Source organism: Cyprinodon tularosa, unplaced genomic scaffold, assembly GCF_016077235.1.
Source record: "Cyprinodon tularosa strain WSP-4 unplaced genomic scaffold, ASM1607723v1 ctg372, whole genome shotgun sequence".
NCBI classification, from domain to species: domain Eukaryota; kingdom Metazoa; phylum Chordata; class Actinopteri; order Cyprinodontiformes; family Cyprinodontidae; genus Cyprinodon; species Cyprinodon tularosa.
In genome coordinates, this window is record NW_024039088.1 from 502,791 (window position 1) to 529,775 (window position 26,985).

At 36.6% G+C, this 26,985-nt stretch overlaps 1 protein-coding gene across 10 annotated transcripts in view; it reads left to right on the forward strand.

Moving 5' to 3' along the window:
- The window catches only part of LOC119790846 (protocadherin-15-like), a 308,278-nt gene that overhangs the window by 102,774 nt on the left and 178,519 nt on the right, over positions 1-26,985 (forward strand). For 9 of the 10 annotated variants that reach the window (XM_038296569.1, XM_038296568.1, XM_038296572.1 and 6 more), the window contains exons 3-4: positions 10,697-10,711; positions 14,222-14,287. In XM_038296569.1, coding sequence (XP_038152497.1) covers positions 10,697-10,711; positions 14,222-14,287 — 81 coding nt within the window. The remainder of the gene's footprint in view (positions 1-10,696; positions 10,712-14,221; positions 14,288-26,985) is intronic. The other variant, XM_038296570.1, reaches the window with a different exon arrangement.

Here is a 26,985-nt window from a genome sequence, read left to right on the forward strand (position 1 = left end):
CATTTCTTATAGAAGTTTTTGCCTCTAGGCTACTATCCTAAACCATGAGGTACTGCACTTATCACAGAACAATCTTCTGAACCTCTCGAAAGGGAAACCTCACTGATGTGACTTGTACATTAAAATAGTGCCCTTGAATGATCGCTACCTTCTTTTTACTGCTTGGCCTCAAGGAACCAGTTATAATTATAACATAGAGCCTTTTATTCAAGTTCTGTTGTGGTTTCAGGTCCAGCCAAAAGTAAGTAGTTGGAACACTTTAATATCAGGGGGGCACTGCTGCAGTGGTTAAAAAAGAGAGAAACGGTATCATTATAATGTATTTTGCCTGAGCTATTCGAATGAACTTTTAAGTAAAACCGTATTCTGTAATAGAATATGTTGTTTTTTGGGTAATTTAATATTTGAATATTTTTCTTTTTTAGTAGCTGTAACTAAAAAAACAAAACAAAAAAACCCCCACATAAGTAACAGAATAATAATCCTTGGAAACATTTGTTTTAGCAAATTAACCTTATTTGCAAGGTAATACACTGACTCCATTCTTCTTATTGTTTATGATTTCCTTAATTGAATGAACATGTTGAAACAGGGTATGTGGTGCAATTTATCGCACGTTTGTATTGCAACAAGGGGGTCCTGTCAAAATAACCGTTTTATTGTTTTATTTATTGAACCTTGTCTGATCTGAATCCAACCACTCAGAGAAGCTCTGCCTTTAAGAACAATCCTGGTGGAATAAGGCTTGACACAAGCTCTGCGGTGCTTGTGCATTAGTGGAACCTCAGCACCAGGGTCCAACATAATAGTTAGTAGATCCCAATGATCATTCAAATCTCACTCATGGTCCTTTCTGGCCAATCAGCATGCCCCCAAAAATCAGCCGATAATGTCACACTGAACTGCATAGGTCTCCACCTCTTTTAAACATTTTTTTTTTTTTGTGGACTTAACTAAAATATTTATTATGTTATTTAAGTTTTTCTTTCATCTAACAGTTCACAAAACTTATTTAGAATGAGTGTAAACTCCAAATTGATGTGAATTTAGTTGCTCTCTCCAAAGGGTTTATTTAAACGAAATGTTTCATTTGACTGTTTATCTCTGTGCCAGTGGTTGGCTTCTGGATCTATGGTGGCTCTTTTTGAAACCCTAAACACATTGAATCCGATTTTTCTTCTGATCTGCCAGAAAATCACAATGTCGTGACATCTGGAGACATCTTGAGAGAGTCAATGGGAATGAACAGACCCGACATGATTTTCTGCCTGGGGGCTTGCGTAGATTCAACTGAGATAGACCTCACGTGTATTTTGGTTGGACTACGCAGCAATTGACCTGCAATTTTATTGGTCTGATAGGAAGAGAGACGCCGTTGCAAAATAAAACACATCCACTGTCAGTCACAAGAGAAAACAATCTGGTTTTGAGTCACACAGTGCATATATAGCAAGCGGTGCAGACTGATGCATGAACAATCAAAACATTTTTTTAAAAGGATACCTTACCTATGGAAGGTAGGACAGAAAATGGAAAAAAATAAATACCTGTTTGAACCTTACACAAACCCATAAGCCCAGCTTATTACTCCACTCATTATAAAAACAAAACAAAAAAAACAAAACAAAACGTAGGCCTTTGATTGATTGATTGATTGATTGATTGATGGACTGACTTTATTGATCTCACAGTTGAGAATCTTACTCTTCACATCGGCTCAATATTGAAAAAGAAGAAGAAAGTGTCAAAAGGAGGAGAAGTTGCATGGGGTATATACAGTATATGCAGTGCGTCCACATATATATATGACAGCTGAAGTCTATTGTTTAAAAGGAATATTATACAGGGTATTAACATGGGTATGTTTATAGATAGGTATTTATATTTATATATTGCACTGGTTATCAAATATAAAAAACTGGTTATAGATATGCACAAGTTATTGCCGTTGTAGTGTTGCCTTTGCAAAAACCTCTCTGAATCACCTCCCATTACCTGACCATTACTTATATAAACCATCCTACAGTCTGTAATGCTGGCTTTTCTTTTTCTTTTAACGTTTATGAGCCTATTCAAATCTTCTATCTGAGGTGCAGCAGACTGGGCATTAAGTAGGGCTTTGCTTTATAGCTACACCTACATTTACAATTAAACATTAGCTTTTTTTAGTGTTTTTTTTACTAAACACATTTTTTGTGTGTTTAGTGTACGCTATTATTGTTTTATTCGTTTAAAATATGACAAATCTTGCTCTATTTGTTTAGTTTTTAAGCGCAAAATGGTGGGATGTAGCTATCATTGTCATTTATATCGAAAGTTAGCCTCTTGATGCTGCTTTGTGTTTCAAAAGAAGATGATAAAGAGACCAATTGCTGAAGTGAGTTCATAAGTGTTTGTCTGATTAAGTAAATGCAGCATTTAGTGATCGGGCATTGGGAAGAAAGGTAATAGACGGGAGTGCATGTTAAATTGCGGTTCACGCATCAAAAAGGTTGAGAACCATTGCCGTAAGAGTCCGTTTTGTGACCCAGATTGTTTGCTACTTATATAGATTAATTATGTCAAAGCACAAATGAAATCCTCCATCTTTGAGCTTTTTACTGTTATCGTTGCACTGTTGAAGAGGCTTTTGAGCATGTTAACCCTGCATGATCACATCTGGTTACAGCTACAACTGCTTGACTGGCATTGAATTCTAACAATACTAAGGCCGTGCTGTTTTCCATTAGAAACAAAACCTCCACCTATGTACTCTGTATTGCATCTCCAGAAGGTAACTCTATGGTTTGCATCTTGCTTCAAATTTTTAACAACTTTTAGTGTAAACCTTTCATCTCATAGTAGAAAAATGACTAAATTGTGTTTCTTTGATAGACCTACAGTAGGTAATTATTTTTCTTTTATGAAAAGGAAATATGTTGCTGCCACCTTCTTGTGTTAATTTAGTATTTTAGTACATCCTAGGATATGGTAGGTAAGAAGTACATAATTATGAAGGAAAGGAAAAAGAAAATGGAAGTGTGGGAACTATATTTAGACAGTATGAACGGTATGGAGTCTGGAAAAAGAAGGAAAAAAAAATCCCTGAAGTAATATTTGCTTCCTTACTTAGCCCTGGAGAATACAGAAATACAATGCTGTACTTTCCGAACTGTGTTGGAACCAAGGGATAGAAATCCAATGAGCAACAATACTGTAAAAAGCACAAAGATTCATTTTATACTTTCATTATACTGGAAAATATTATTGAATAGAAAACTTAGTTGCTGTCAAAAGCTTTAAATTTGTCAAGCAGTGGGAATAATTTTTAGATTTTGCAGTGAACAAGGCTTTGAGCTGGAGTTGATGCTTTGAGCTTTTGTGTATGAATTCAAACACAGCATTCTGATCATAGTATACCCCTGGTGTTGCTGCAAATGGCTGTTTTTATATCTTCTTGGTTCTGCCTCTTGTCTTGGAGCTTGACTCCTTAGATGTCTCTCTCTCCTAATGCTGCGACTACCACTTAAAATTTACTTCCTCTCTCGTACTCATGCAAACCAGATCATGTGATCCTCTAAAAAGATTCTTAAAGTGAGTGCGGGGAACCTTTATGCCATATACGCACACACATACACATGCAGCCACTTTGGGTTCACAAAGATTTTTTTCAGAGCAGACTCAGACTTTTTTTATGTCACTTGTTTGTGACTCAGATTGCAAGGTATGACCCACTTCCTCATTTCGTTAGGTTTCTATTATAGGGGATGCTATTTCCTCAGCAGACAGATGTGGGTTTTCTAATTGTTTAAAATTGTTGTCTTTCACTGTTATTGGTAATTGTTTAAGATAATGGCTTTTAATGATGGATATCTGTGTAAGCTATTACTAATCCTTTACTAGTCTTCAGAGTAACAATAACATTAGAAGCAATCTGACAAATAGTTTTCATTAAAGTTTTTTTTTTTTGCGTACGATTTTGAAACGGATATTTCTTAAAGTAATAGCACATTAAAATTTCTTCCCTTGAGTAATATACCACCAAAAACTTGTATTAGTAAAGGCTCATGGGTATGCATATTTAATGAGAGAACTATCCTCTGTTATACGCCTGGTAACAGGTGCATGGTGAGTCAAGGGAAGACTGCAACAGATGGTAGGTGTGAAACACAAGAGCAGTGGCTGGTGATGTTTTGACATTGCTTTTCCCATCTCTGATTACGTGTAACTGAAGATGACACAACCTGGTAACAGGCTTTCAAAGGTTCAGTGTCTTAGAGAGTGGAAGAACCTTTTAGGAAAAGAGCACTGTATGTGATATATAATAAGTAAAAAAATGCTACTGAAACACATTCCTGCATCTTCTACTAACAGAATGTATGTTTTTAGTAAAGGTTTTAATGCACTGCTTCCCATGTGTAAGGCCAGGCAAGTTTATTTATGTGGCTCATTTTAATGGCAGGACAATTCAAAGTGCTGTACATGAGAAAAAAAACAATAAGAAAACATGCCTGTGTAAATTCTCAGTCATCCAGATCACGGCAGCCACAAAAGAGGATTAAATTGGAATACAACAGGCCTTTTGCTTATTTTTTTTCTTAAGATGTTTCAACACCTATCTAGGAGTCTTTAGCTGTGTCTGAACATCCGCCTTAATCACTATATAGGGCATTATAGAGTGGTTACACCATTAAATTAGTTTCCGAACATCTAATGGATGAAAATGTAGTGGACTTGTAATTTCCCACAATGCACCTTTAAACGTAGTTATCATCCATGGTCACTAGATCAGCAGATATATCCCAAAATGCTTTGTGAGAGCTCGCCTCGCAAAGCATTATGAGATTTGTTTTCACAGTGACACACCTTCAGGTAGTTACAGCTGCTACAATTAAAGGTAGTGCAGGCAACATGTGGGAGGCACAGTCATGTGACCAACAGGGAGCGAAAAGTAGTGATCATCTGTCCAAACATTAAGTTAACTGAGATAACTTTCACTAAGTCCACTATATAGTCCCCGCTCTATATAGTGATTGAGGGATTCAGGGGTTAGGGCGGACATTTGATCACAGCCTTTGTCAATTCTGTTGGCTCGCATCAGATCCAAGGATAAAAACAGTACATTGCAGTGGCATAGAGAAAAAAACAAATAAAAAGAATAAAGGTGGATAATTGAAATAAGATGATTAATTAGAAAAGATACAATTACTGATTAAAAAAGGGAAGTTGGAATAAAAATTTAACTGATATGTAGCTAGCACAGTTGAAGGCCACTTTAGGCAAATTCTTTTTAAATCTTGATTTATAGCTACTGAGGGTTTCAGCCCCTTTATTTTTCTGGATGTTTATTCCAGATTAGTGGTGTACACCTGAGAGGTCTGTGTGGTTGATAAATTTACAACAAATCTGTTATGTGTTTTAGAGCTAAACTATTTAGTGATTAATAGACAAACAGAAAAGTTTTACATAATAATCTCTGAGAGACAGGGAGCCATGGTAACGATTATAGATCAAGTGTGATGTGGTCCACTTTTGGTGAGGATGCAGGCAGCAACATTTTGGATCAACTGCAGCTGTCTGGTTGACTTTTTAGGCAGACTTGCTAAGACACAGGAGAGGTAAGGTTCTATAAGAGCTGACTTTTATACTGTCTTTATATACTTTCAGAAGTTCAGCGCTGAGTCTATCCATACACCTCAGGAATAGAGCAGGGTATTAAAACTAAGAGAGAGGGAGAGAAATATTAATTTGATGTTTATAACTCATTGTGAAGTGTTGCCTACCTGCCGGAGATAGGCAACCCACCGCAAGGCTAACAGAATAAGCGGGAGAAGATGGATGGATGGATGGATGGATGGATGGAGTATTCGGTTATCTTTAAAATGGAAATATTGGTAGTATAGTCTTCCTGTTTTTGTTTAGTTTTTTTCTCAGAATAGTGGTACTCATTTTAAAATTCATTACAAAGTATATTTTGTCCTTGTTAAATATAATAAATTATTTTTCATTCCTTATTTTATAGCCAATAGAGGCCTGTAAAATAAATGTCAAGTTTCAAAAAAGATTTTACATCTTAAAAAGTAACTGCAAAGTTAAGTAAGTGGTTACCTAACTACTTGGTTATTATGATAGTTACATCTGGAAGAAGTCATGTTAACTAAAGCAAGAGGGGAAGCTGCAGATTACTGCTGATCTGATACCCATTATCAATGAGGGGCAATATCTGCCCATTATATTATTCTGCTGATAACTTTCATTTAGGAACAAATGCTCCTACTGGCATTTTGATGTGGCAAACTTGACTTATAACATCATGCTTTTATCACCTAAGCAAAACAAAAAAAAGAATTGCAGGCCTAATGGAGTAGTATTCAGTCAAACGAACAAATCAGAAACATGCTACCAGCAATGCTACTTTTAACAGATTGAAAACAGTTATGAAAATACACAAAAAGTCCGATATATATCGCAACACTGCCTATATCAAATTATGTCAATTAAAAAGGAGACATTTAAAGTAAAATGCAGGTTGCATTCAAAGGTTTATAAACTCAAACTGGCAAATTGAGCATGCCTAATTGATTTGTGCATGTGCAAACTCTGTTTTGCAGTGTCAAAGAGTGGTTTAGATTGCTTATAACCTCCTCCTGGCTCTGATTGTGTTTTTGTGACATGGAGTCATACTGCAGAACAGGAAAGTAGCTAAAGAGCCTGATCTTTGTCCTCACAGATTATCTGCCTCATGTTAGTACAAAGCAAAAGATTGAATACCTAAAGCATTATTTTTATAGATGAAAAATGCAGCTGAAGGGGGTGTTTGCTATGAGAGTCTGGGCCAAGCACAGTCCAACAGCAAGAACAGTAGGTAGAACCCAAGGTCTTCCCCTGCTGGTCATCTAGCTGATGAATTAAGTGATTTTTAGTGTTATTTTTTCTTTAAGTAGCGTGCTCTTCTAGAGGAGCGTAGGCAATTGTGTGCCGCTTTACCTGCTGTATGATCCGTTTTTTTCTTCAGTGAGCCATAAAAACCTATTATATACTCAGTCAAATTGTTTGTTTTAAATATCACATTAAATTCATTGTATTAATGCATTTGATACCTCACTTCCAAGGTATTTTTCTGTTGCAAGATGCAAAGTTCACAGTACTCTCAAAGCACAAAAGTTCAACATGAGAGTGCTTAGGAGTCGCTGCAATGTGCTTGAACAGTGTGAAGAATTTGGGGAGATAAGTTGCAGGCCTTTGCAGGGCGGGAAATAAGAGATTCGGGTGATTGTTTCTTCTGATTACAGCTTGTTTTAAGTAGTATGCTCAACATTGGTATTCATCAATGCAGAAAGTGTCATGATGGGTTCTCAAATGGAGACCCAGTTATGCAGAACACCACGAGGCGGACACGAGGATAAAAGTTTAACAGTTTATTAAAGCACAAACACAGAATGTACTGGAATCTGGTTCGGGCCTGGGTCCTAGTTTCACTGGAGTCTGCGTGAGAGACAGAGCTGTTATGAACTGCTGGCAGGGTTTGGTTTTCAAGTGAGCTCAGATAGTACCTTGAGGGTTCTTGAGTTATTCTCCTTGGGGGAGTTTCTGTTGGTTCTGGAGAAGAGTTTATCAGCAGAGTCCGTAGCTGCTTCAGCGTCTCACGTCTAGCTCGTACAGACCTTGGTTTGGTTTTTCCAGCTCTAGTCCTGAGCTGCTTGGGGGTTCTCAGAAAGTCTTCAGGGTTTGGCTCAGAGGGTCGGCTCGGCAGGTTAGCTCTCCTAGAGGTTTCACAGAGGAGACTCGGGTTTCCTGGGAACACAGAGAGAGAAGTTAGAATCCAATCTGGATTCAAAGTCATGGAGATTCACAAGGAGCAAGGCTTTAGCGCTGACCAACTGGAACAACACTGCGGCGTTGAGGCAAGGTCTGAAGGCAGCTTAAGTAGTGGATCCTCTGATGGTCTTGATGAGCTGCACCTGTGCAGGAGGCTCCCTCAGAGGATCCACGGCGGACTCTGCTGGAGAAAGATGGGATTTTCTCCAGCTCCCAACAGAAAGGGGCTCTGTTCGAAAACCTAGGACGGGTCCTCCAAGGACGCGGTCTACCTAGACTGGATCCTTCGAAGTCCTTGAAAATAAGGAGACCGGAAGAGTTTTGGCTGTAAATTCGACCAGGTCTACCCTTTGGCGGGTTTTACCGCCGTATGCTCTGTTGCTTAGCAACCGTGAACGTTGACACACAAAGCAGGAAAAGAATGAATACAGAAGTTTTCAAAACTGTTTATTTATTTCTTTTTTATTGTGAAGTGAACAAAGACTACACTCACAAGAATCCAGAGTGGAATAAATGTTCCAACCATCTGGAGCAGGAACAAATAAAATCAAATGTAGTGATATAAACCTTAGTCAGTTAAATAAAATGCTGCTGTCATTCTGCACATCTCTGATGTTGCTGCTATTTTCAAATATCCATGACTGTAAAAATTTCCATAGCTGCATATTGGTTATTTATTCCCCAGTTTTATATTGTTAAAACACTTTACAGTATTTCATTGTTTATATTTTAACTCTTCCCTATTATGTTATTCTTATACATTTTATACTTTATTACATTTGTGTGACCATTTTCAATAATCTTTCTGCTGCTGTAAATTTTCCCATTGTGGGAAAATAAAGAGATTTTCTATTCTATTCTATAAAAGGGGTAGAACGATATAAGTAAATCTAAACAATATATGTATAAAAAATATATCTGCAAAATCTCTAATATTCAACAACAAAAAATAGGAAGTTAAGCATATTGTGCAAAATAGCAATAAAAAGATAAAAATCCTATCAGATTTATAGTCCCCACCCTGCAAATATATTAGAATCTGTCCTTAAATTCCAGCCAAACCCATTTACACAGTAACAGATTAAAACCTTTAGATAAACCAAACATTACCGCCACATATCTGACTCAGTAACCATTAAAACAACTATTTTCATTTCAGACGGAACTATTCACAGAGTTGTATTATATTAAACTGAACTTCCAATTTTCACCACTGTTCGGCGCCAAGTAACCTTTCCTCTGATCACGGCTTGCTTGGTCTCGCAATGAATCCTGGGATATCCAAGAATACCGAGGATACATCGGACCCGTCCTTCAAATTGGGCAAAAAGAAGGACGCATTTTAAGGCCGCATAACGAGGACTCTTGGAATCCGACCAGACCTCGGCGCCGCGCTATGACGTAATCGGCCTTCGAATCCGGTCTTTTAAGGATGCGTCCTAGGTTTTCGAACAGAGCAAGGGTGTCTGAATGAAGTATGTACTATATAAACTATATAAAAAAACCAACTATACAAAAACAAATTCAAGGGCAATAAAATGCTTTAAACCTTCTTCAAATCCTTTTAAACAGGTTATTTTATACTTGGCTTTCCATTGCTCTAGAGGTTCCATCGATCTGTGATGAGCACAACAGAAGGTGCATGTGACAGTTCAGCAACAAGATTTTTTTTTTTTTTCCTGTTAATACAGATGAGGCACTTTTTTTTTTCCACTTAAGTGGGTGTGTGACGCAATAACATACCATGACTCAAGCACATTAAGCATATGTATAAAGCCCTTCTTTTGGGCAATGGAGTATGTTTTCATGTATGCAGCTATAAAAACTTGGATAGAGTTTCTTATAGCTTTAGCCCAGTCTGATTCTGATAAGTGGTTTTTGAGCAGCACTCATCTTGGATCCTGTCGTGGGCACTGATACTCCTGGATGATGTCGCTTCAAATAGGTTGCCATGCTTTTCGTGCCACAATGCCTACATCTTTGTCAATGTTTTGCCCACCACCCTTTCTCCAACACCATTTCATAGGGAAACCAAAATGCTCCCATCCATGCGACTTAAAGGATGCAGGTGCTTTTCACTGTATCTCAAACATCTAGTCCCTGATTGCAGTTCACAACAGCAATGTACTGTAGACAAAAGTTGAGATTTTCGACTCCTACTAATTTTTCTTCACTTAATTTGCAGGAGAGGGGGGCCATCAAATTTAGCAGAATTTGCCTATATGCACCATTTGCCTTCCTAAATTTGCCATTTTTACCTCACTCAGCTTTGCTTTGCTCCAGAGCAACGCTTCCATGTGGAGATTACATGGAAATCCTTTGTTCCATTCTGTTATTGTTGTTAAATAGCTTTTTATTTGTAACCCTGTGAGACTAGTTTAGGGGAATTACATTTTCATCGTCTATGACACGTGTGATGTACCATGAGTATTGTAAAAACAAGTCGGCATAGCAAAAACGAAGAAATGGTCAAACCATCATTAGCTATGGCAAGAAATAAAGACATTAATAACAACAAAAGTTATATTATAGGCTTTATTGACATTCTAGCATAGTGTCAATGTAGCATCCCTTATCCAATATACAATGCTTATAAAAAAAACAGGGGCATTTCCAAAAGGGAACCACATCATTCATAGAACTGACAATACTATTGAGGTAAGAAACATTGTGGCAGTAGCTCAACTACTACATCCCTAAAGGCTTGTTTGAGATTTTCACCCTAAAATTTCTATCCCTGTTTAACATTTTCTCCTCATATAACATGTCTTCTCTTTTCCTTAATAGCTCTGAATTCTTGCAAGTACTTTTTCCCCAAATGTTTGATATCTGTTTACTGTTTTTTTTTTTTCTTCCTGCTCTCCTTCCTTTTGGCTAAATTATGCTCTGACTCCTTCAGACTGGCAATATGAGGGTAAGAGGGCAAGCTTATGTTGTATTTTTTCCCCCTTTGTTTTATTAACTTCAGTATATTTTTTTGTTGTTTCACTCCCTGCTGAAATACATTTTATCCCAAGCATTCCTTACATCAGCAGAGTTGCCTTGCAGTGCCTGTAGAATGACAGTTCCTTTATCCTGTCTCATGCACCCAACATCCTTCATTGTCCCATATGGTGCTGTTAGTCAAGTTGCCATTACCTGTGTGCCATGTGCTCACATCATCTAGCTGTTGTGACCTTCACATGTGACGCCTTTCTTCCCTTTGCTCTTTTCACAATGTTGTCTTTTGCTTTTCATCATCTACTGTCACAATTGTACCATTAGTGTCTCTTGATGATAATGCTGTTGCAGCAATTACCAGTTCTATTGCTATTGCTCGAAAAAGGTTCATCTGCCAGACAGGGAGATGCTCTAACTACTCATCTAGCTGTGCAATGTGAATGATGTTCGCCTTATAGAAATGTTGGCAGTTAAAAAAGACTTCTACAAAACTTCAAACTGTTTTAATAATATCACTTTAATTGGACTGGTTGAAAAAGTAATCATGTTTATATATAAATGAGCAAACTAATATTTATTTAATCTCTTCCTTAATACCCAAATTACAATTCAGTGCAGTTTTACTTACTATAATAGTAGTGGTTTAATCATAATTTCTTAAGTAATAAAGGGCCCATATTAGTAAGAGTTATAAAAGCTTCTTATCTAGTGATATAGAGAACTATATTTATAAACATCTATTAAATAGTTTTCACTGTCCGTCAGTAACATGTAATAATCAACAGAAAATGATTCCAGGTTTTAAAATAGTCTAATTATTGTACCCCAATATCTCGGGGTGATTTTCTCTACATGTGTTAGAAATATCTCTATCTTTGTACAAGATATGTTGATTACCATTAGCAGAATTTTCAGGAAAATAAAAAAACTAAACTTATATTAAAAGTAAACAATTGAAAAAAATCGGCTTAAGAGATTAGGGGATGTTTGTCATATTCCAAGCCTAAAAGACAAATACCAGGTCACAGGCAACTTCTAGTATCAATTGAATAAAATTCATGCCATTAATATAATTGAATACCAAGTAACCTTACAGTCCAGTAAAAGTAAAAAGAAAAAATAAAACAATACAATTCGAGAGTACTTCATTTAACATTGCTGTTGTTCAGGATAGGTTTCCATTCCAATAGATTTTGTATTTGGACTGGAGTATTTTTGAGACAGCCGTTATCAGAATCAAGTTTATTGCCAAGGAGGTTTGCAGTTCCAAGGAATTTGACTTGATGTGTTGATGGTGCAGACAATATATATATATATATATATATACAGAATATAGAATCTATAGTTATGTACACTATATAACATACAGTATATAGTACATAGCAATATACTATATACACAGTAGACAATGCATTAAAGTAACGCAGAAGGTCTGTAGATGCTACAGTACGTTGGTGTAGCCTTTAGGTCATTAACGGGGGAAGGAGAGAGGTAGGATATGTGCCATCTACAAAAGGGTTTGTGAGGTCTAAAAAGCTACTTTAGTGTTCTGACAACATGTCAAATAAAGTGCTCAGAGCTTTATACTTTGATTTTAAAGATACTGTATCCCTTTTTCACTTGACACATGCCTTGTTTATAGTGCTTACAGCCAGAACTTTGTTTTGATACTTATCTTTAATAATCTGGTTCATAGAATACATATTGGGAGGACCTGCAGTCAAAAATATGTAAGCAAGTTCTTTTTTTAGATTATCAATATTTAATTGTTTTTATGCTGCAGTTATCAGAGCTTCTACCTTTTGAGTAAATTAGCCACCAGTATATAATAAAGTAGGCAGAGCAGGTCAGAGAACACAGATAAGGAGTCCCTGCAGCCTCTTCGTTGCTTTCACTGTTAATAGCTTTGTTAGAGTTGAAAAGGATGAGGTTCTTTGCAGAAAATTAAGGTGTGATCAACAAAACAGCGCACATGAAAAAAAAGTAAAGGTATGCAAGCTGTTCACAATAGGGTCATGAGTCTTGAAACATGGATGCAAAGCATTGGGACATTTTTTACAATGAATCACAGTATACTTTCTGCTAAATATACTACTGAGGTTTTTAAACTGTAGGTAATTATTACAGCTCTTATTGTCAAAAAGGTGGTGGATGTGGTTTTGGACCCAAACGCTAAGTAGAAGGAGGTAGAGATGAGTCTTTGCTGATATAATGAAGATGCAAAAGCAACAGAAGAAAAATACAGAAAACCAAAAACCAGGAGACATCAGGGGAAACCAAACATGAAGAGCAAAGTAAGAAGAAGAAACCAGCACTTAGGAACTAGACAGGATGTGTTTATATGGGAGACACAACAAAAACTAATCAGCTAAGAGGGAGCAGGTGTGGATCGAAGCAACTAGAAACGAGGTGAAAGGAGACTGGCACATGGGGGCAACAGAGAGCAACACAAAAACACAACACTGATTAAAAATAACTAGAAAACCACTACAATGAAACAAAATGGAAAAGAAACCAATGACCAGGAAAACAGAATGACTTAAAAAACTAAAAACTCAAAAGAAGTCCAAAGGGGAGAACCACTTATTGTATTTGATGACTTGCTTTGTAAGACAAATGTTGATTTTGAAAATCCTTTTTAAAATGTTAAACAAAAAATAATGGTTTTTGAGCAATTTTCTTTATAAATAGACCCTAAATATATTTATGATAAAGTATCATAATTTTAAATATACAAATATATGCACATAATGTACTCTCTATATACTGTATATCATACTATCATGTGCATACAACACCTTCACAATCACATGCCCCGTGGTAATACTTTGAAAACGTTTTTAGAATAAATGCTTAATTAACAGCTTGGTGATCACAAGGTGTTACTGTTTGATACACTTTTCCCATATTATCCCCCATACTGTGTGCTGTTGCAAGATATATTTTGGTAATCTCCTAGCCTTGTTTGTCACAGTGCAGTTGTTTTCAACATTTTATTTGCTGTTCTGAGTGGTGGAATGAAATGTTTTGGCAAGCAGCTATTTTATTGAATACATTTTCTGTCTTATGGATCTAAAAAAATGAACAGTATTTTTTCAACATATTTCCTTGACAATTTTTAAAAGCACCTATGTGAAATGAGAACCTGTGTCTGTTTTGGCCCCTGTAAAGAAGTTTAATTGATTAATCAAATTACAAAACAGTGATTAACTTAAAAATATGTATAAATAAAATACTTTAGCTACTTAATTAGTTTTATTTTTTTATTTTTAAAGCAAAAAAAACAATATAATCAATTTGCCATTGAAAGCTTTGCAATGAAAAATATTTTAAGGCATCTTACACATTTTCAGGGTTTCAAATAAATGTGCAGGGTGCTGCTATCAAGCAACATATTTCAATCTATGTTTTACAAGAATATTTTATATATAAATTGAGCTTTTTTGTGTCTTCTGACTTTTTTCCCCCCACTTTTTATATTTAGAGTGTAAATTGTCGCGACCTGGACCCCCCGCAACCATAGTGACCATTGATGAGGAGAGCCCCAATGGTATGTTGCTACCTTCTCAGAATTCAAACTTATTTCTGCCTCTTATTCACAGTTTATGGATTTATAGTAGACATTTCTGCACTCACTTATGGTGAGCACTTTTGAAATTGTTTACCTTAAATGATTTATATTATTTTTGATTCTGTTATTACCAGTGATTCTACAGCATGAAGGATTTTACTGCCTTATAGGTGATTACTCTTGTTTCAGCCTGGGTAAAAGATGCTTATTTGGATACACTTGTTTGATGCTAAAAAAAAAAAAAGAGTTCTGATTGTGTTATATTCACTTACAAGGGGAAATAATTACATATTTGCATCAGGGGACATACAGGTGGTGTTTGGATCTTTGAAATATTTCAACAATCCGGTAATGATTTGCCTGCTCCCTCTGCAGATTATACTTACTGTGGTGTACCTGAGCTACCTTAGTACAGGAAGCAGCACCAAATACTTAAGACATACAGCACTTGAGTGGGTTCAAGCTCTGCCTTTCTTTTTTTTTTTTTCCTTCATTTTTATTTCAAGGCTTTCCATCACCTGCACCTATTTTTCGGATGTATTGCTTTTCTTTGCCTCATGTTTTTGGCTCTTATTTTTCCTTCACCCTTTTCTCTTTGATGTTGTAGTTGAAGTATTTGACATCATAATTTCAGAGACAAGTAGGTGTGCATAGCATGGATGGGATAAAGAATTAGGTATTCTGCTCAAGGAGGACATACTTATATGTGACAGACTGTGGCAAACTAAGGAACAAGTCTAGCCAGGGCCATTTTGAATGCTTTACTGATCCTGAAAGGCTTATGAAAGGGAATGTTGTCATTCTACATAAAGCATTAATGAGTAAAATAGCTTTGAACATTCTTTAGAATCACCATAGAAGTCTGTTGGGTCCTAACAAAAGTTGTTAATTTGAATACTTTTGCATAACTTGCTCCAGTATTTCCCTTAGCAGTGCTTCTCAGCAGAAAAATGCACAATTTTTTCTATGTAAAGATGTTTTACAGTAATACATATAATATTTCTGCTACATTTTTCCGGTGCATAGACCAACATCGTTTAGAGGTGTTAAAAAATTACAACACCAGTTTTGATAGTTACTCAACAATAATTAAGCTAAAAATTTAAAAACTTGACATTTATCAAACTGTTACATGTCAAATGTTTATGTTTTTTATATCTGTATTTGGTGTCTACAAGTTCCATATTGACTGGACTTAGAGGAAGAGCAATATTTATTAATCATTTTTGATAATTATTAATCTATAAGAGACTTGAAATGCAGTCAGTTCAATTCAGTTTATGTTTATAGCGCCAATTCACAACACCTCCTCTCAAGGCACTTTCTAGAGATAAATCAACCAGATCATACAGTCTTCTGTCTAAGGAAACCAGTTGATTGCATCGCCACATTGACTCAAAGGCAATCCCTGATAGCAAGCATGCTTGTAGCAACAGTAGAGAGGAAAAACTCCCTTTTAACAGAAAGAAACCTCTAGCAGAACCAGGCTCAGTGTGAGCGGCCATCTGCCAAGGCCGACAGAGGATCATGGAGACAGAAGCAGACATACGGAAAGAAGCAGACATACAAAAAGGCAACTGTCAACCATCTCCAGGCGTCTCGGAAACACACAGCCAGGCAGACACATCCAGCCAGTCACAGTCAGAGTAACAGGACTACACTGGAAAACAGGCCGAGCTCGAATATCTATAAACAAAGGTGTCGATGGCAGCAGCAAAACAGCACAGCCGCTTCTTCTATACCCATCAATTGTAATATTTACAGGGCTTTATTCTAAAAGCTTCATTGTAACAGCTTTATTTTAATGTTACTTTTAAGATTAGTTCTAGTTCTGTGGTACACTCCACAATGTTGCATAAGTAGCACTGTCCTTGACTTTATGTTTTAGCAGAAAATATGTCAAAGATGTTTTTGCAGGGTCCCCTTTTGTGCTAATTCTTGTATGTAGATTGCAACCTTTGTTTTCTTGTGTAGTGGAGGACTGCTCAGAGCTCTACTGTTATCATTCAACTCTGCTCCAGTTTGTTTTAGTCCTTTTAGTACCAGGAACACATCACCACCACTAATATCATCCGAAAAATGTAGTCACATCAATGTACAGAGACTTCATGTCAAGGCAATTCTTTCTTTTACCAGCATTTTTATCTCAAGATCGGTTTAAAGCTGTAAATTGTGGAGAGGGTGGTCGGGCAGGCATGCGGATGTCCGGGTATCCAGTGCACACACGAAAAAAACCCAGTTACTCTAAAAGGGTAAAGTTTAGAAGTGATTATACTACGTACTGTTGCCAACAGGTCCAATTGAAACCATTTGAAATAACCATTCTACCTATAGCCTCTCTTTCTCCCCAAACTGCTCAGGTTCAGGTTCCCTCTGGAGAGTGCCCATGAGCGCAAATAAAACTGCATTTTTACCACATCCTATCTTTATTAGTAGGTAGCCATGTGCTAGCTTCAAATGGCACATTTTATTTGTTGACACACACTTCAAAAGCCTGCTTTTTTCCAAACAAAGCAGCCATATAAAAGAACTGCAGGTTTGCCTCCTCCAGATATGGAGATGTGGTTATGTGACATCTCATGTCAAAAACAAAAAGTGGGGTTTAAACAAAAAACTTTTGAAACAGTATTTTTACAATAAAATGAAAATCACTCTTAGAATTCGATTATGCCAATTTCATTCTGCCAACTTGTTTTTAATTTTCTCATGGTGCGTCACTCATGTTCCATTTAGAAAAATGATTGTCACTTAAATAGAGTAGTTGTTTGTTATTTTTCCACCCATTTCTTATTGCAGATATTTGTAGAGAAGATTATCTGAGCTCAATGATAACTCAGTGCAGACGGCACCAAGATATTATTTATAAAGTCAATAAAGTATTTCACAAAGCTTTAGTGTACCTGCTCTACTGTTTTTTTTTTGTAAGTTAGTTTTTTTTTTTTTTTTTGTGTACAGTATGTCACTGTCTCTTTCGAAACACAATTTGGAACATCCTTTCCTAGGGTTTAAAAGGAATAGTTTTCATCGGGTAAGACCAACCTTTGGTTATTGAAATAGCTCACTAGGGAGTCTGTTGGTCAGTCTCTGCTTATCCTTTCCCTCTATGACTGCTGCTGTTATTTTATGTTTTGATCGATTACTAAAGGAATTCATGGGAATGAGGTAGCCATGCCTCTATCCGAAAGCCTCTCACCCTACATGTCCCCTTGCTTTCTAAGGGGGATTTTCACTAATCTTTTTCATAAAGCTCTCATTTACCTGGGATATGGGTCTTCTCTGACTCCGCCATTGTTTGTTTATCTCTCTGTGATGAAATGGGCCATAGCTCACCCTCTTGGTAATGGAATGTAAAAGAGGCAACTGGCCATTATCGACCGATGCAATTTTTCTGTTAAATGTGTTTTGGCTTTTTTTGTTCTGTCACACATAGGCTGTGCAAATTACACATAAGTACTCATCCTAAATTTATGTCTAGGAGTTAAAAAGCTCATAAAATAGCCAACTGTCTGTCTGACTTTTGCTTCCAAAACACAACAGAAAGATGTTTAGTTAATTACATGCCGGTGCACCTCTATAATTCTAATACAAAGGAAAATATATTTTATTTAACCAATGTTGTTAAAAACATGAAATTAGATCCTGACTGTATTATCTAAGAAAAGTTTGCCAGTAGAGTCTGAGGCTAATTGCATGTTGAGGATGGTGTAACTTTATTAACTGCCATTAATAGAGAAACAACAGCAGAGGAATAATCTATAGCCTAGCAAACTCCCAGCTATTCAAAAATAATCAATAACACAGAAAAATTAATTTCGGATACAAGCATAAACAAGTTGGAATAAATAACTTAATATTCGGAATTTAGGCACAATTTGTTTTAAGCAGCAACAGCATAGAACACAGAAGCATAAGATGTGATTGTGCGTTCAGTTGTTTATGATCTGCTTTTTGGCTTTCATCCAAAACACATTCTACAATGTTTATATAGATAGGAAGTGTTAAGTACTTCATGTTTCATTTTAACGGCATTCAAATGTTTTCTGTTTAGTCCAATATCGGATGGCCTAAATAAGCAGAAGGAAGCCATTAAGAATGACAAAACAAAAGCAAAAAATAAACAGAAATATAATGCATATACTAATAAATACAGGCTTCTGTCAACCCTTGGATAAAACTTTTGTTTTTTTACAAAATAAAATTATATTAGCTAACAGCGTTGAGCCAATCTTTGTAATTAAGCAAAACTCTACAATCTAAGCTCAGTGACAACATTTGCCAGGGGTCAGTAACCTTTCCTACTGTATATTGTGTTTTTTCCCTTAATTCCACTAAATATTTGTGAGCTCCGGAGCTCACAGCTCTGTTCTGCTTCACTGTAGTTGACCAAAATTTCTGACGATTTTGAAATTCCCCCCAGACCGAACCTGACCTGCTGATGGTATGCTTCCCCCCACCTGCCAGGAAAGGAAGACGGGGGGAAGCATACCGTCAACATGCAGCAGTACCGGATCATTCTGGGTTATTTTCTCCCACGTCGCTGCTGCCACGCTCTATCTGTGGTCATGCACCGCTGCATGCCAGGTAGGCTGCGTGACCTAACAGGATGCAGCAGCACCGCTGATTCTGCTTAGCAGATTACAGCACAATGATGCATTTTTAATGTCTGTCAGACAGCCCGCTAATTTTGATATAGTCTCGTCTTGTCTTGATGAAAACTCAAACCTATGACTTGTCATGTTTTAGTCATCAAAGATCCATGTTTAGCCCGTCAGTTATCCATATCGTCATGAAAAATAGGAGCGTCAATGAAATAATGTCATCATCGTTGACGAAAACAACACTGGGTGCCATTTGGTAATTTACTCAAGCAGCTCAAAGAATTTCAATTAATATTCCTCCTTTTTATTAAACCTTTACAAAAAGATGGATGGATGGATGGATGGATGGATGGATGGATGGATGGATGGATGGATGGATGGATGGATGGATGGATGGATGGATGGATGGATGCATGGATGCATGGATGTATGGCTGGATAGAAACAATGTGTAAAGGTTTCATAATGTAACTAGCTTTCCCTGGAAGATGAAGACAAGGGTAGTTTTATTTTCTTCTGTAATTTTTATAGATGGAACTGCAACATTTCTGAATAGATAGAGCCTTCAGTTTATGAAATATTATTTCAAGGTTTTGGTATTTCCTCCATCACAGCATGTTATTTAGAGAAAGAGAAAAAGTATATTTTGATCGTTGAAAAGTTGCATTGCTGTCCATTTCTGTCTTGTGATTGAGCAAGTGATATATTTTCTGATATATGTTTAAAAATGCTTTAAAACATTTAACTTCTGGTTTTAACTTTTATCCTTGGACTTCATATGACTCCCTGAAATTAGGTGAACAAGTGCATGCAAAAACTCTCCAGCTCCTATTTGTTGATGTTCAAATACTAATGTGTGTCCTGTAGATGTAATCACAGCTTTTTGGATGTAATAAAAGTTAATGGGATTCTACTCAGCTTAGGAGAAGGAAGACCACTGAATATGCTGCGAGTCAGGAGTTGTAATATCATTACATGCTTTATGGAATAATAACAGCTGCAGTATGCAATACTAAGACCCAAGACCCAACTGCAACATATGTTTAGAGGGCATTGTAGGTCTTCATGGGTTAATGAGATAATAATGAGCAAAGCACATGGCTAAACCCTGTCTTAGCAATCTCATCAACTACTACAGGTTTATGCAGTTTATCATATTGTTTTTGATAACTAGAAAAAAAAGGGGCCATTTTAGAGTACGTTCAACAACAGATATTGGTGATTTCATCAATGATTTCATCAATTTGTTGGCATAAATCTTTTTTCATATTGTTAAAAATATTTTTAATATACTATTTTAATAAGATAAAACTAGTGTGTGGGTTTGTAGTTGTTTCTGTGTGTTTCAGTTTTTCTGACTGATCCGTATCCATATATGTTTCACATCTTTTTGAACTTTTTTTTAAATAAAAAGTATCAAGTAATTAAAGTGGTAATATTATGTGTGGCATTGGTTTAGCCGGATGCCATGAGATTACAATACACATTTTTGTATTTCAAAACACTGAATTGAACAATCTGCTTACATTTACCTATAAGCCCCTTTTTCACTGCCCATCTGCTTGCTTTTCTATACAAAATTACCCGAATAAAATCAATTACCTCTGCTTTGCTTTCATGGGGCTTTGGTCCCTCAAGCAACCCAGTACTTTTCTCTCCTTAGTCAGGCTTTTTGAGGTGGCGGGGCTGCAAGAGCAACAACTGGTGGACTGTCTGCCTTCTTTTTTGTTTATTCTGCCAATCTCACCATCTTTGTTTTGTTTGTTACAGCCAACACACACTCATCAACACAGCCCCCCCGCCCACACTCAGTATGTGCAGTTGTGTAGTTTACCAGTAATTTTCATTAATCTAATTTCTTAGATGTATGATGGAGCAAAAGACTAGAGGTTATGATGGTTGGATGAAGAGGTCCAGGCTCTTTCCAGCATTTTTGCTGAGGACATTTAGCTGGCTGCAGTTGTGACGTACATAATTGCAGCCAGACTGTCCAAAATAAACGTTCAGCACAACACAAAGGCGGTGTAAGATAAGTTCGAGAAAGTGAAGCAGGATGACAAGAGGAAGAAAGACCACAACGATCGTGGATCAGACTGCCAGACAAACCACTGATATGATTAGATTAATGTGATCCTGTGACACTGGCCTGCATAACCAGTCATGGTAGCAACAAAAGACTTGCCAGCATTGGTGCTGGAGGCTGTTAGCCAACAAGAGCTCTTGGACATGGACTGTAGTCGGAGTAAGGGGTGGCTGGTACTTTTATGTTCTGATTATTGTATCTTGCTTCAGCAGGAGGGAAAGTTCATACCGAAAGTTCATTACTTCTGTGTGCACTCCGATTGTGTATTATGCTGTGTTCACAATCACGCTCCAACATGTGGTGTTTTTTACGTTTTTTGGCAACCACTTGGCTATGTTTATGTTGTATATGTGACTTTCAAAGTAATGGAAAAGGAACATGAGGAATTAGTTGGGATTCCTATAGTCGGGGTAATACAAAGTCTGGGGCTTTAAAGCCTGGAGCTTTAAGTAGAAAAGGGGCCATAGATATTAGTTCCTCTATCTGTGCATGTTTTTTTAATGAGACTCCTGGAGGTGATAGTACTGTTTGTTAGGGCTGGGTAAAATAATCGATTTAATCGATTTTGAATCGATTCCTTTACATTTTTGCAAAATCGATGTCTAGGGAATAATAAGATCGATTAGTTTTGTAGTGACGCGCGTGACGTTCGTATGACAAATGAGCAGGAAAGATGAACTCAAGATTACTTCAAGCCAGACAGCTGCAAATATAGCTAATAGGTTGATTGACGGCATTAACAAATGGGGGCTGACCAGCAAACACCCTGTAGTTGTTACAGCCAACGCTGCAAATATGGTTTGAGCAGTGGAGATAATGCAGCTCCTGCATGTCTGCTGTGTCCACGCTGTGTCACGTCTGCTTGCTCGAGTGAGGCTTTTTCACTTTTGAGACATTTTTTTTCACATCTAAAGTCAACTGTCCGATTTACAAGTTTGCACTTTGTGTTTAATATGACAAGAAAAAATAAAATACATGAGTATTTTGAAACACAGTTGAACCACTTTCATTATTGTAGAAACAGATCAAATCAAAATTAATCGATTTAGAACAGCATGAATCAAAATTGAATCAATTCAGGACTTTGGCGAAAATAACCAGCCCTACTGTTTGTTATATCTGAATGCAAACAGCATATATTACATTTTAATGTGCAAATAAAGGCAGTGATTACATTATGTTGTGGAGATCAACAGTGAGCATAAATATCTTTGTTCATGTTGTAAACGACCTGTTAATCTTACTTACATTACCGTGTTACAATGCATTGGGCATACAAATACTAATGCTAAAAATGGGAGTCTTTGAGATGGAAATCCTATCTAACTCAATTTGCTTAATCTAATATAACATGTTTACTGTTAACTGCCCACTTTAAGCTCACCATATTGTTGTTCTCTTACCTGATTCTCCTTGTGTCATTGTAAGAAGAAAGCAATGGATTTTTTATGACTGGCGTTGCCAGTGTGAGCACACCATTCTTACTATCTTATTCAGCTGGTTTCTCTCAGAATGTAGTAGGGCAGTCATGTTAGATTAATAGTGTCATAATATCGAATGCTTTTTTAAATTCACATCTTTCTTAGGGAATCCTGATTTTGTTTTACTGCAGCCTCTCTGTTATTGTACATCAAGAGACTGCAGAACAGAAAGAGAGCTCAGGCTTATCCTAGAGTTTACAGACCAGCCGAAAAAGTGCAATCCTTCTTTAGTTAGCTTAATACCTCAAGAGTAGGTAATGAAATAAATTTGATTCTCCTTCTCTCATACAATTTGTTCGAGGTTAGTTAACCACTGTTTAATTTCAGAAATACTTGTTCTCATTTGACTAGTATTCCTACAAATGATGTCTGCAGCTATTATTTGCCTTTCAAAACTTGTTTTTTGCTTAGCTGTTATTTTCCTATCTGGGCTCATTAGATTCTTTAGTTTTGGTCTAGATAATTAAATTTAAGCAAGTGGAATAACTTTACCCTCTATCCTCATGATCTATTGAACTTATAGCTTTTTCCTTCAATATTAGGTGTTCTGTCTTTATATGTTCATTTTCTGAAGTACTTTTCTATAGTTCATTCCTGTTATTGAGTTATAAAAATAACATATAAACATATAATATAAAGAAATCCATGTTAAATTGATTCTTGTGTTACTGTCTTTAATTTTTTAGTTTTTAGTACTCCTAACAATTCTACATCTGTATCCCAGGTGACCCACCTCCTGCTGCTACAACACTTTTAGTTCATTACACACCTATTGCAGAAAAAAGACAACAATCCCGAAAATGTAAGGTTTTTGTTTTAAGACACTTATACTCCATTTTCCTGTTTTCCCCGTATGGATCATGTTCTTATAATGGTGGACTGAATGCGGTTACTTGCAGAGTAATTAAGAGAAACCCAGGCCAGCTTTGAACGTACTACATTCTGTGTCCACTCCCTAGTCTTTTGGACTAGACATTTCTAAGTTTTGCAATATTCCAGAGATGAAAGAATGAAATTTCAGATTAAATATGAGATTTAAATAGCAAGTCCTGATCTTAGACAAAACCAAGGTTCTATACAGTAGCAGTAGTCTAGTCAGCTTTATCTATCAGTCTGTCTATGTGTGGGTTTGGACGCACACACACAAAAACATATATACATTTATATTTATATATATATATATATATATATATATATATATATATATATATATATATATATATATATATATATATATATATATATATATATATATTATTATGAAGTGGAAAGACATTAGGTATTTTAGGTATATTAAACTTTTTGAACAAATAAAAATTGGGTGTGTAATATTATTCAGCTTACTTGAGTTAATGATTTGTTACGCCACCTTTTGCTGTGAATACAGATGCCAGTCGCTTTGGTTATGACTCAGTTTTTTCTCACCTTGAGAGACTGAAATTTATTTCCCATTCTTCCTTGCAAAACAGCTTGAGCTCAATGAGAATGATGGAGAGCATTTACAAACTGCAGTTTTCAGCTCTTTCCTCATATTCTGGATTGGATTCAGGTCTGAATTTTGACTTTGGACCATTCTAACACCTGGATTTGTTTATTTGTAAAAAATTCCGTTGTGGTTTATGTTCCTCCAGAGTAACAATGGGCCTTTTGGCTGCAGCTCTGATCAGTCCTTTCCTTGTTTTACCCTAAAGTTTAGAGTAATGGTTGGCTCTTCATATAGTTTCGTAGTGTTCTGATACTCCTTCCATTTCAATAACATCTCTTCCATAGTACTCCTTGGGATGTTTAAAGCTTGGGAAATCTTTTGTATCCAACTCCAGCTTTAAAAATCACCACAACAGTATCTGAAACCTGCCTGCTGTGCTCCTTGTTCTTCATGATGCTCTCTGCGCTTTTAACAGACCTCTGAGACGATCACAGAACACAGGCATTTAAATGATTGAGACATGATTACACACAGGTGGATTCTATTATCATCAGAACCGACCCACTGTGAGGCGGTTCCCTATAGCGCTGCCTTTATCTCTGCGGATAGATAGGAGCTGCTTTATATAAAATATAATATAATGATACATTTGTATTGAAAGCACCTTTCAGGACACCCAAGGACACTGTACAACAAAACAATCAGAAACACAAAATATCACACAACATACACAGTATTAAAAACAGTGGAGGCATGCATTCCTGAACAGATGAGCTTTTAGCCTTGAATTAAAGATAGGTACAGTGTCAATATTATGAAAATCAGGTGGGAGTGAATTCCTGTTTGGGAGCAGAGTAGGAGAAATCTCTGCTTCCCATGGCGATGAGGTGAGAAGGAGGCTCAACGAAGCGGATGGAAGAGGAAGATCTACGGGTAGGGTAGAAGGTAGCAATCTGAATGAGATCTGAGAGGTATGGAGGAGCAAGATTATGGATGACCTTAAAAGCAAACAGGAGGATTTTGAACTGGATTCTGAAGGGTTTCAAAGTAGTTAGATACATAACCCTTCACTTCTTTACTGCAAGACAATATCTTCTACATTTGTTGTCAACTAAACATCTTTATAGTACCATATGGCTCAATGACACCATGTCTTTGAAACCATTGGCGATTTGTTATTCAGTGAGAGCCAGGTCTATAAAAATTCCACGCCTATTTCTCAAATTCTTTAACTCTTACCTACATTAATATGATTGGTTAAATCAAGTGTGGGAGTGTGCAGAAATGTATCAGTTAATTTCCCTTTTCAATCTAGTAATAAATGGTGGGCGAATTAATATAAAGGACACAGGCAGGTGATGTCTTCTTTTTGGGAGTGGGAGTTTTCCACGAAACGGATTACACTTGTGTTTGCATTCCATTTGTGGTTAAGGTAGTAAATTAGATTTTGCATGCACAGCAGTAACCCCATTGCCACAAAATCCAGTTTTTGTAACTGATTTACCCCCTGCTCTACCCTACCCTGAAACCTCTTTCCATATATCTGGATAAAGGCTTACATTCTTGTAAGTATATCATGACAAAGCTCAGTTCAATGAGAGATTCTTTGGATATTTGAATACATGTCCTGGTAACAGTACCTGCTGTGCTCAAAAAGTTCTTATTCCTTCATTATTAAAGATATTTCAGACAGGTTGGGACCTTTTTTTTTCCTCATTGCGCAGCTAAGATGAATTCATTGCGCTGTGTTTAGTCATGTTATACAAGTGAAGATTTTTTGTCAACTAGTTGAAAATTTTTTCTTATTTTGTGCAAACTTGGCTGTGACTGTAGTTTTAGCAGCACCTGTTGTCAGAGGGTTTATTTTAGTTTCGAACGAGAAGATTGAACAGTGCTTTTGAAAAACACAATTTTGAGGGTAGTAAAAAGTGAATTCTTCAATAGTTTTGAGAGCAATGGGTTCGAGGTGCCTCCTTAATACTCAGAGACACAGCTATCCACTACTCCCATGGCTTATGAAAGGATTTACTGGTCCAAATCTATCACATCAAGAGGAGGCATTTGACTTTAGACTCAGTGCTATTCATGTTAAAGTTAAGCACACTATTAGACACCTCAAGGGGAGATGCAGTGTTTTTGCCAAACGGTCGAATGTGCACCACTTTATGCCCACAGTAGTTTCTGCACGTTGTGTGTTACAAAGTATATGTGAAAAAGAAAAGCAGTGAGCCTGCCAGAGACCCCTGCCAACCCTGAACCTCAGCCACCTCATCTACACCGTGATGATCCAACAAACGGATAGGCCCAGACGATCAGGGAAGCCCTTGTGCATCATGTGGCACTCAGACTTAACCCTGCTGCTCCCCAAAAACTGTAAATACCAAAGAAATGCCACGGTGATGGTCAAACATTTCGCTAGTGACCATGTCTCAAGTGAAAAGTGTACATCTATTATGCTGCAAATATATTACTTGCTCTGCTTTCATTTTTCATCATCTTACAAATAAGGATAGTTTTCTTGGATAATGTAAGCTACATAATAAAAAGGAACGCACACTTAGGCAAATAAAATGTGCATGAATTTTGTAGAGCAACCAGAAGCACTGTTTCTAAGGAAGCACAATGGAGTAATAGTGCAGATGAAAATGGATTTTACAAGGTTATTCCTATAGCATTTGGCAGTGCAAAAAAAAACGAAACAAAAAACTTTTGTCAAAAGAAAACTGAGTAAGCTATATTAAATATAACTAAAAACAACTATGTTAGAGAGAAGTAGGTCACATAAGTACTAAGTATATAACACAAAATACATTTGTTTTTCTCCACACTTTATGCAAAATATTGAAATATAGATCTGATTGGTTAATGCCACAAGCTAAATTAACTGACAGTTGTTTACCTACAAATTTAGAAAATAACTGAATATCTTGGCATCACTTGTGTCTGCTGAGGTAGATGGATGCTGTCTATGGCCGGATGAACTGTGTAGGTTGCATAAATATACATTATACATACATAATTTATCAGTATATATAGGCGGCTGTTGGTTGTAGGAGCTGGATTGAGCATTCGGTGATGTAATTTGGAAAT